Source organism: Siniperca chuatsi, linkage group LG6, assembly GCF_020085105.1.
Source record: "Siniperca chuatsi isolate FFG_IHB_CAS linkage group LG6, ASM2008510v1, whole genome shotgun sequence".
Taxonomy (NCBI): domain Eukaryota; kingdom Metazoa; phylum Chordata; class Actinopteri; order Centrarchiformes; family Sinipercidae; genus Siniperca; species Siniperca chuatsi.
This window is the reverse complement of record NC_058047.1, coordinates 27,269,281-27,281,388: the sequence shown is the minus strand read 5'-3', so window position 1 is coordinate 27,281,388 and position 12,108 is coordinate 27,269,281. Positions and strand designations below refer to the sequence as shown.

General features: G+C 42.2%; 1 protein-coding gene across 4 annotated transcripts in view; it reads right to left on the bottom strand.

Moving 5' to 3' along the window:
• The window catches only part of LOC122877749 (pre-B-cell leukemia transcription factor 1), a 59,766-nt gene that overhangs the window by 30,313 nt on the left and 17,345 nt on the right, over nt 1–12,108 (bottom strand). Inside the window, exon 1 of one of the 4 annotated variants that reach the window (XM_044199711.1) lies at nt 4,420–4,495. The exons of the other annotated variants lie outside the window; for them this stretch is intronic. Within the exon in view, the coding sequence (XP_044055646.1) occupies nt 4,420–4,480 (61 nt within the window). The 5' untranslated portion in view covers nt 4,481–4,495. Of the gene's footprint in view, nt 1–4,419; nt 4,496–12,108 lie in introns of those variants that run through there. 4 annotated transcript variants of the gene reach the window in all.

Sequence of the window (12,108 nt, the reverse complement as noted above, 5' to 3'; positions counted from 1 at the left end):
TAGAGAGAGTGTGTCCCCCGGTGAAAGATCGTGCCTGCTGCTCTCCACAGCCCATCCCCTAGGACAGAGGGTATCAAATCATATGCAGAGGAGGGGAGTGCTGCTAAGCTTCAATGAGGAAACTTAATTAGACTCATGCTTGTGAGGTTAATTTGAGCCAACTGACGCGAGTGAAAAAGCATTAAAATGTTTCTGTAGCAGGACGGATCCAACATCGAGCTCTGTTTTCAGTCTCGTGTCACCGGCCCATATATCACCACCGCACCACTGAAGCTGCTTCCCATCTAGCCTTTCCTGCATGTTTTGCAGTGGGATGATGAGGCCGGTCTGACCTATATGCTGCAGACCTCCATAGAGTCCAGGATCTAACTACTCCACCAGCCTGAAAGGGAGTAAACTTGAAGCAAGATGCGCTGTCACATTTCCATGCTTGAATTCCTTTAAGATGACTAGTGGGTTTTTTTTTTTTAAGTGCAGAAATGTTGAAGTACATCATCTTTTCTTACTCTTGCACTTTTGGCCAATTCCAGCTCCTCTCTGAAAATCTCAGCAGCAGCAGCAGCAGCTCCAACTCTGTAGCACTTCATTTCACCTCACGCTGAGCTTAGATGCAGCGCTAACTGCCTAGAGGTTGACACTTGTCTGAATAATGTTATGCTAATGCTCTAGTCTACCTGTATTTACCCCTAAGTGCAGCAAGCAATCTGTTGATTGCGAGAAAGCAATTTTCCTGAAAGAGGGGGAGAGCGGGCCGCGAGAAAAGACTGAATGAGAGGGTAACAAGAGATCTTCTTTAAGCTGCGGCAAAAGCAATTTACAGAGGACGACAATTTTCTCTGGCTGTGAAAGGAGCGCTCTCTCTAATTGTGCCTACGCAGAGCCATCAAGATGGGGATACAGAAAATAGCAGAGCAGGCTTGCACGTATCCCAGAGCAACTTAGAGGTATACACAGGAACAAAAGCTATAAAACCTTCCTTTTATTTAGTCAGGAATTTTTGTTTGATAATAAATTGAGATGCCGTAGATTATATAAAAAAAGAATGGCTCACACAAACACAGTAACAGCCTGGGTGCATTGTGTTTTCCAGCTCAGGCTAATTACCTTTAGGTTCTACATTATATATAACAAACTACAACCAAACGTAATGACATGTATAAGAGAGAATGGCCTCCATCTCCTTGCTCTTGTTTATTTTCTCATGCGCAGGCATAATGCAACTCCAAATGCTATAATGATGAATGAGGACATTGTCCTTTTAATTTGTTTGCTGGTCCTTGTGTTTCCCAAGAAGGCAGATGTAGAAATTAATTGCTCTTTCTGACACAGAGTGAGGCTGGTGCCTGTGTAAATGTGTGTATGTGCATGTGTGTTTGTGTGTGTGTGTGTGTGTGTGTTTGTGTGTGTAAGTGAGTGTGGGGTGGGATGGGATGGGGGGTGACAAGGCTTCTAAAAATAAAGCAGCAGAACCGTGTGTGTGTGGTGCCAGATTGGGCTCAGTGCTGTGCTCGTCTCGCTCTGGCTCGACTTCTATCTGCCCGTGTGATAAAGCTGCTAACAGGCCTTTATCGGGGAGCAAGGGGAAATATGCTCCTGCCAGATTAGGCCCCAGACTCTGCCAAGGTTATAAACAGCCTGTTATCTGTGTCCCAAACAGAGTAATCCACGCTCTATCAGCACCCAAACATATGGGCCACACAGAGCAGAGATAGCCTCTGATGGACACTTGGTTTTAATTGCAATGAGAGCCAGCGGAGCATCGTTGGGAGAGAAAAAAAGGACATAAAAAAGGTCTGTTATTGTGGACATGTCCCAGCCCCGGTGTAACTGGCCAACATTCACAAAGGCCAACCTCGACCTTTCTGCAGTGCTGCACCTGCTCCTTCCTGTGCGCTCAGGCGATAGGATGAATGAGCAGGGCAGCGTCAATGTTACATTTCCAGGAATCTATTAAATCCCTGCTGGATATTTGTTTCCCACTCAAATTAATATTTTCCCTTTTCATCCGATGTCATTTGGTGTCTTTGTGCATTTCGCCGGCATGCTTAATTAGATCTTGGCAGCACTAAGTATGCATTAATTTGATTAGGCGCTGATGGGCTATTTTCAGTTCTCAACACAACACAGGCTATTCTTCAGCTGATGCTTCACAAAACATCAGTTCTCAGATGCACTCTGTTTCCCTAATCAATAACAAACTTAAACTTCCCCGGACGCGGTCTTAGTAAACAAGCGATAGTCAGACACTCTGTCTTTCAGCACAAAACACACACTCAAACACACTCAGTAAAAGTCTGAGTGAAGTGAGGACAGCAGACAGAGATGATGGAGGGCGAACTGAGTCTTTCAGCCCTGCAGGAACTGTGTAGTGCCTGTGTTGAAAAGACTGCAGTGAATATGAAACAATTATATTTATATTTGAGTGTTACAGCTTAGGCCAAGGAATACCTCATCTTTTTGTTCAAAGTTAGTTTTAATGGACGTTGACGTCAACATCTTGCCTGCATTAATTGATTTTTTTTGGCCACTTGGGGGCAGTGGAACAAGTTGTGTGCCTATTTACACATCTATCAGACAAACAGCAACATTAGCATTAGAGTCATGCTTGCGCCCACCTGATGAATGTAAGTCTAATATTCACTCTCCTTTTAGCTCTGTTTTGGTCTCCACCAACTCCTGAGAAAAATGTCTGCTCTTTAGCTGCTAAATGCTCCACTATGTTCACCTGGAAGGTGCAAGGGTGATGACAGCATTGAGAGTGAACCAATACAGTATACTTGTGGGTCGTAAAACCAAAACAACTAACTAAAAGATTCTAAAACGCTCTATAGAGCTGAGGGGAACTGCAGAATAATTGTATCTTTTTCATAATTTTTGACACGTTATAGACCATACGATTAATTGATTAATTCAGAACATAATCTCCAGTTTATTTCGATAATGAAAGTAATCGTTAGTTGCAGCCTAAATATTATAACCAATAGAAATGATAGACAAAAGTATGAAGGTAAGACCCAAGTTGTGTATAAACCAGAATTATCCTTTAAAAGGTACTGGTTCATGCCATCTAACCAACAAAAATACAATGGGAAAAACACACTCAGTGGTTATTATTATGACACTATTTCTTGTATTCCATCACAGTGTAAGAAAACTATGCTGTACATTCAGAACATTCACCTCTTCCTCTGTGAGGCACGAGCCATAACGAGCAGCAGCTCCTGCGTTAATGAGGATTGAGGTAAATCTGGGAGAGATTTAGACCCTCTACTACTCTCTGTCTCCTCATATAAGCAGCAGGCTGCTCTTTCTGTTGGCAGAGCTGTGATCTGAATGCCTCTGCCTTCATAAAAGATTCAGGCCTTATTGACTTCCTACTTTGGTTTCCCTGCAGAGCCTACCTCCCCAGCTCCTTTTAAATTCTGCTCTCGTGGCTGAGGATGCGCACCTGCCTCGGGAAAGAAAGTCTCCGACTTAAGACAGGGCTTTTATAGCCTTCCCCGAGCCGTGTCCAGCACATATCATTCTCTGTGCCGGAAATGTACACCTCATCTCAGTACATTATCAGAAGATGACCCTGAAAATAAAAATCAAATCCTGCGTATCTGATCAACTGAAATATTAAACATCAGAGAGCCAGTTTTGAACCATTGTATTGTTAAATTTACTAATCACTCAGCTGTTACTGTGTTACAGGGTCAGTAGGGGATTATTGGCATTATAAAATGCCACATCACATCTGTTATGCTAAATATTGATATATCATGTTCCTTTTATTTCAGCATCTGTTACCTGCTCTTTACTGCACATCATTACCGACTGACTGCAGCATTAAACCACACAGACTGAGCTCATCTGTCTCTCTATACAATATTTCAAACACAACCTACACAAAAGGGCACAAAGTCTAATAAATTCCTCATTTTATATACTGCCCCCAGATTTCTTAGTCCTGTCCAATAAAGTTTTAAATGTCATGAAGGACCTATAATATATATATATAGTATAAACCAGAACCAAGAAAACCATACCATTCTCTGTCCCTTATCTTTTTATCCAATAAAGTTTTATATCTTTGAATCAACTATAAAATGGTTTGGAAACTGTCAACAAGGGGATAATTGGCCAACTTTATTGTTATGGTGATATGTCCCAGCAGGCTCATTTCTCTTTTCTGACAGTAAATGAGAAAACTGTATACTATACAATGTAGTCTGAATGAATCAAATTAATATATATTTAGTTTGGGGTGTGTCTAAAAAGAGAACTTAAGCGAAAATGAGCAAAAAACACTGATCATATAAAATAAGGACATAGTCTCAGGTTGTTGCTTGTGGAAGAAAAGTAAACAAACTACCCAAAAGAAATGCTGAATTCAAACAGTGCAGCGTGTTCTTGACCTCTAAAAGCAGCACTAACCTTCTGCCCAGGATTTCCGAGTAGCGACAAACTGGTCGAACAAACAAAAGCAGACCAGCATCTCCAAGGCGCAGCATTTCACACTTGGGTAGAGGCAGAGGACGGGCCTTTTAATGACACACAGTCCCCCCAGTCACCTAGAATGAACACGCAGCGCTGGAAATAGACCGGAAACTCAGCCTCCACACGGGCCAGAAACCTGGTGATGCCTGCCTGCCTGCCTGCCAAACAAATCCTGCCACTGCAGAGAGAGACAAACCCCCAACTACGTCTCAATCATACAAACCAAACATGATCGAAGCATGTTATTCACTGAGTTATAATGCTGACACCATCGCTGACTGAAGTGTGCACACACTGCAGCACACTTCAGTCAGCTGATGTGCTGTCCAGTGATGTGTGATAACACTGTAGATGGCACAAAGCCCATCCTTGGATTTTCTGTCCATGTTGTGTACATCTACCAACAAAACACTACACTCGCTGTGCAACAAAATCTTCATCAAGAGAACATTTATGTTCTGGGGGAATTTGCTCCCTTACAAAATCCTAAATCGGATGTGAAGTTTACAGTTACAGTAAATCCCAAGGACCCAGTAAGAAATAGGGCTGGGTATTGAAATTTTGCAATGCTAGCGCTGATACCTGAGTTTCAGTAACAATATCAAAGCGATACTTCTTTTATCTATCTATCAAAGAATTTGAGCAGCAATGAGGATTCTACTAGGAGACCTAATTTCCTCTTTAAATATAATATAAATAAACATTCAATCTTAGTTAAATGAACAACACCAAAAATATTACAGCTGAAACAATAAGTCGTTTACGATTAGTCGATCGACAGTAAAATAATCGATTGATGCTTCAGACAAAACAAGCAATGTGAAGACATCACCTTGGATATTTTTCACTATTTTGTGGCATTTTATAAACCAAATGAAATGAAAATAACTGTTAGCTGTAAACCAAAAAAAAAAATATAGCACGTACCACAGAATAATAGCGAGATGTGGCGAGTTATAATGGCTGCGGCATGCTGTAGACCTGCATGAATATGACTGGACGTTACTAATCAGCTGAGAGCAAGCACGACTTCAGTGCTCTGCCTGAACCTATATGCAAATGTTAAACTTCTAAATACAAGAATATGTACAATAACTAAATAAAATAGTATAAAATTAGGGGAAATTTTTTTTTTAAATCATCAGGAGCTATTTGATCAAAGAATAAAAGTAAAGACGAGGATGAATTTACTTTTGAGGCCAGCAGTTGGACCTATAGACACATTTTGGTTGGTATCAAAAGCCTTAGAAGCACTTGTTTTTAGGATTTTGTTTTGAATCACTACTGCCTTCGACTTTTCTACACATTTAACATGAAATATAGGTCACTTATATTGTATTAATACTGAGTGCTTTCCTATTGATTGTGCTTCCTTGCCAGTGGAAGCGACATGGCTGGTTTGCTGCTTGGAGACAGGCCATTTCATACATAAAGTAACTCACCTGTGCCTCTGTGCAAAGACTTCCAGTATTGAATTCCACCTCCCAAAATGGATTCCCCCCCTCCAGCACTAAATTCCCTGCCTTCCACCAGTCTGCTGTGACAAAGGGATGGGGTTAAGGCTCCAGTCTCCTAATGAGCTTCTCTGTTCCAGTATGTTGCATAAACCCATTACCTCCCAGCACATTACCTCATTCATTTCTTATATGTGGATAGCTTCCCTCTCCCAAGAGCATGGCATTTCAGACACGGCTCATGGTATACTGTATGCACATACGCACTTGTACACTCTCACAGTAAGAGTCTATAATGTTTCTATTTCACATAGCCATTGAGTTGACCCTGAGATATCAGGCAAACACCGAGGGGGGAAAAAGAAACTCTACTGGCAGGAGATCTATTATTCAGAGAAAAGACAAAGAGAGAAAAACAGAAAGAGAGAAGGAAAGAAAATGTCTCCCCTCACAGTGGAATCTCAGTATGTGGCACCTATGGCCGTGTCGGATGAAAGATGCAGGTGGTAGCGAGCTCGACCGAGCCTCAAGCTAATCTGTGGATGCCATCCAGGATGATCGTGTCCCCCAGATTCCCTCTCAATTCGCCTGATGGTCAAGTACAGTAAATTCTCAGACAAATGCAGGTTTTCAAATAATGACCAAGTGTCAAGTTATAGCATGAACAAATAAAGCCTAGTTGCTAATACAGGCCGGGTGAAAAAACATTGGGGTTTGGGGGGATGGAATTACTCCCCTCACACTATAATGGCTCACATGGTCAATTCTGAACAATGTACCTTTCCACAGCACTTATTTCAACAATACTCATCATCATCATTTCTAATTGCTTCTACTTTGCCATTTTTTAATTCACTGTTATATTATTGCCAATGAAACACAACACTTTAAAAGTCTTTTAATGTGAAGTGTTGTTGAGTTTCATTGACATTAGCTTAACCGTGATCAAAAAAACTGCAGAGTAGAAGTGACTGGAATTTCTCTTTTCAACAGAAATCCTGCTTTCATTCAGTAATTGTTTCCAGTTGTTTCTAACTTGCCACCACTCAACTCAACATGTCTTGCACTACCTGTTCTAAAAGCATATCAGGAAAGGCTGGCATTGTGCTCTTTGAGCCACTGAAAGGCTTTTAATGTGAAACCTCCATTGACTGTATAAAACATATGAGCAGGACATGTTGACGATATCTTAACACTGAAAAAACAGCAAAGTAGAAGCGACTGGAATTAATTAGTGAGTGAAAACAAAAAGTAGAGAAAGTCAGGGCAACTGAGGGGTGAGTATGTCATGATTATTTTGTACTGGCAGTATATTTAGGGCTGTGAAATGTACATTATCCTGAATTGATATTAAAAAAACGTATATATGTAAATATTAGGAGAAAATCTACTTGTAAAACAGGGAAATGCATATTTACTTTGGAGCTGACTATAAGGGAACACAAATGAATGTACACATCCTCCAGTCTCTATTCATAAGCATGTGGAACATACTTTGGCCCACAAAGACAATCAAATAATCAAAGACACGACTGGTTTTCATGTAACAAACCACTTTATAGAGTGTTGTGTTGATTGATTGTGGATGCTGAATAAATCTTGTCAATTATCAATTAGGTCGTACTATTCCTCCGCCTTTTCTCAACCAGAGAATATTTATGCCCGTGGAAGACAATATTAAATTACTGCGACAGCCGTCGCTGTTCACATCGGCTTCATGTGTGTCGCAAACGAAGGACATACTAGCTCGCGCTCGCAGAAGGATTTATTCAAATTCACCGACACCTTAGTTGGAAATCGGTTGGGCCTTAATTTCAGCTCAGTGTCAGAACACTTTATTTTGTCACCATAAATCAACAGTGAGCCCAGAAACAATGGGCCTATTTCTCAAGCGAGCAGCAGCTCATTCCACACTGCAGAGGGAGACTGTGACTCTGAATAAAGTACTCAATATGGCACGAGTGTTTACATGGATATCAATATTTAATCAGAGTTAAAGGCAGCTGCAATTCCCAGAGACAATGGATGGAGCGCCGTTGCCGTCAGCCAAACAATTTGTGGAGTTTGCCTGACTTCCTTGGTAAAAAATAAACAATGACATCAAATCAAGGCCAAGTGGGATTCTGTACCCTGAGTCTGTACGCAATAGCTAAATCTTCTTACATTACAAGTGATGATGAGAATAACGTGAGGTCCTGTCTCGTGTTCAGTTGATTGATCACTCATTTCTCCCACTTCTATGGCAACCAGCGCCGAGGACACTGATGTCTGTTGTTGATGTTTGTCAGGCTGAGTCAATAAGTAATGTTTCAATCCAAGCCATTTGGACTTGGTTAGAGCTCCGACCACAGCCCTCACACATCAATCAAAAGGAAACATTGTGAGCAAATGTGTCCCCTGTTATAATTGGATGCAGCCCTTTTTTCTATCACACAGTGACAGTATATGCAGCGCTGGAAAACTGTAATGCAACCCACAGTGAATCATTCTGTTTGAAGAGGGAATGTCTGCAATATGAAATCCATATGAATGTTTTAAAACCTCCTCCAAGTTTCCATAAAAAAAAAAAAGAATCTTCTAATAAATTGCCATAGAAAATTGTCACCATCTTTCTCTTCCTTCAGGGGAAGGATGTGAGGCTTGGCTAGGCTACTGTCCTCTGCATGTGGCTCCCTTCTCTCCTCTTCTCTTCCAAGGCTAAGTTAAAACAGAGCATCAAAATCCTAGCTTTAATAATTGAGGGAGAGACTGCAGGGTACTCTGCTCAGGCCTTCTTGATGTGAAGAGTCCTTAAAAGATGCATGGATGCCTCCCCAGAGGGAGATGGAAGGGCTTCATGGAGCCGAGGCTCTGTACACTTAAAGATTATGTGTGCATCCGCTAAAGCAAGATGACCAGAAAAATGCTCAGAGGACCATTATTCTACACAGAGCGGTTTGAGGGATGGGCACCAAGCTGATAAGATACTATCAATATTCATGCCTCTAAATCAATTATATCCCCATGTACTTCAAATGCAAATCATTTGGCAAGCAAAACATTTCCAGAGTGACTCTGCAGACTGCAATAATTGAATGCGGGCTATACAAAGCAAGGTAAACAAGCACTTAGACACAGACTTAGCTTTAGAGGAAGAGCGATAAGGATTCCAGTAAGCATAAATGTGTCAGCTGTTTACAGCAAACACATTCAGCGGCTTCTAGTTAACTCGGGCAGCCTGGCTGGAGCTCGGGCTGTGCCTTTAAAATGTAATCTCTGACTCAGATGTATCGCTTTCTCCTCACCCCGCCATTAAGGCTAGAGCCTAAATTATTGATCCCCTGCCTTAATCAGCATAGCAGTCACGTCCGAGCGCAGGGGATCTAACTCCGGCTGTGTCCCCACGCTCCAGCCACTGAAATAATTAGGAGGAGTTCTCATTAAGGGAGAATGAAAGGTTGAGAAAGAGAGGAGGGGCGAGCAGCCTGAGGGGCATTCTGGTGTTTAATGTCTTCCCCTGGGCCTCGAGATCATTCCGATCAAATCCTGAGGCTGTGTCTAAAGACGACAGGCCGTGCTGCAGGAAAATACGCACACTGTGTGGACACACAAATAATACATCAAGACATCAAGAGAGAGGAGCTATGCATAAATAAAGATGCTGCGCTGTGCAACCAAATTAATAATAAATTGTTAGGATTGGAATCAATAACATCAGTCCATAACCTCAGCTGTATAAATAAGGCAAAAATGGCTACCATAGATGCAGTGTGTTTAGCAAATGTAGCAGTGTGAATGAAGTGGAGCGATCCCTGCTCAGCTTGTTTTATTTTAGCTGCTGAGGGAATCCACAGGGCTTTGGTGCCCCAAGGTAGTTTCCTTCTTATCGCTTAGTGAATCATACAGCCAAAAACTCCACACTGTGTCTGTATGTGTGCATATGTCTGTGTGTGTGTGTGTGTGTGCTGTACATGGAATGCAAAATGTTGGCTCTGAACAGAAAGGTTGAAAGTTAAAAATGAATAAACTGGCAACGGCAGCATAATGAATATTTGATTTGTAACTATTTATGGAAGACGAAGACATTTTAGAATGTAGCTGCTAGAAATAACAACATGCTATATGTGCCAACACTACACAGAAGCAACAAAACACCTTTGATTTTAGTCAGGCCAAGATACATGACTAAATTAGACCAAAGAGCCTCATTCATTTTTCAAGATAAGAGTGCATTACAAAAAAATTGCATTGTCATGTCTCTCTGTAGAAGGAAATACTGAGCAGAGCCTGTAAACTGAATTTGCAAAGGAACCAACTGAGGAATTTGCATGCTACAGTTACATTCGTGCCAAAATGGCTTTCGCAACGACTAGTGAAGTCCATGAATCTTTTTGTCACATTGTGCTTTCACTGTCGGCTCGCCTCTTGCTGCGACTCCTGAGCTTTCTAAGTAGCTCAGTGTCGAGGCCACACCCCTCGTTAGTGGGGAGGGTTCATTATGCAAATGATCCTGCTGGAGCGGTATCAACGAGGCGCACACTCCGTTATCATTTTCTGCCGCCGGGGCTCTTCTTCTCCCCGATCGCTCATACGGAATCATGGCCTAATAGCATCCCATTAACATAATTGCCAGCACAACTAGTGTTCCGTGTCTCAGAGCCACTCTGCTGCTCTGCCAGCCGAAAAAGAGAGAAGAGGATGGGTGAGGGTGAGGATGAGGAGGGGGTGGAAAAAAATTTAATTAAGCCAACGCATTGGCCACTCCCTCCCACAGTAAATGTCTGTTTTCCTTTCCTTTTTTTTTTTTTTTCAAAGCGGAGAGGTTAGAGCTTTTGTTTTCAAGAGACCTTGAGAGTCTCCCTGTGCTCCTGAGAAGCAGGCGAGGTGCTCAATATTCCGCTGATGAGCTCACAGCAGACGCCAGAATCATGTCCAAACCCAGTCTGCCAGGCAAAATAAAATCCCCATTATTTTTTAATTAATCCGTAATTAAAATATATTACAGCGCTGATTCCGCAAATCTCTCCTAATGTGAAGATGTGGCCCATCCAAGCATATTTACACATCTTTAATTAACGCAGCACATTCTTTTAGTCTAACAAGCCGTGGACTTTGAGTGCCAAGTTGATCCAAAACACGGCAGAGACTGTGGAGCATGCAGAGATGCCGGGAAGGAGGCCATTCAGATACTCCCACTATACAATAGATTGCCATTGTGGTCCACTAAGGATGCTCTGTGGGAATCTTTTGTAGCCGTGGACCGACGGGTGTACAGTCAGTCAGTCCATTAAGGCACTGCAGCATCAGCTCCAGCGGTAAGGGGAAATAGTTGCAGCAGGGAGCCATAATCATGCGCTGCGCTCCTCCTGCACGCTGCCATTACCACGCCCCCAGCTCTCTCCCTGCACAGCCACCCGTGTTGCTCTGATGAATTGATTGACACCATTTTCCATCTTCCGGTGCTGTCAGAGAAAGAGAGGGAGCCACACAGGGAGGCCTGCTGCTCTGACACTCAGCTGCAGCAGCAGCAGCAGCACTGTGGACACATCTGAAGGGTCTCCACTGGGAAATGGACATATTCTCTATAACACAGCACTGGCCTCGCTTAACCTCTATATGCACCCTGTATAAACACAAAGTAGGACAAAACATTGGTGCAACCTAACGAATGCTATTTTAACAAAAGCAGGCTTGCTGTTTTAATGTGAAACTGATCAGATTCAGACCAATAAAACTGTTATGCACGCTGCACATTTCCCAGAAACATAAATGCTCATAATAAAGGCTCTGTCAATGTGGGGTGAATGGAAGAAATCTGCTTTCCCACTGCAGCCTCACAGCTCAATAACACGTCTGGCCTCGTTACGCTTATCACAATGACAACTAAATAAGCACAATTAGCAGTCACCAAGGCATCCTCACTGCCGTTGATTTCATTCCCCAAATTATTGCGGAGAGCCCGAATGTTAGAAGCAACAATTCTTCATCAAGCAACGCATGATAATCACATCGATCATAAACCAAAAGGAAGGTTAAAGCGGCATGTCGACATCAGAAACAGCTCTTGTATTACAGGATCAAACTCATTTCTATCTATTGTTGTTGACTCGTTTTCTAATTGAAAGATTAAAAGTTCATTTTGCTCATTTGTTCTCGACGGTCAGGGGCAAAAGCAACACTCTCTCAATCCTAA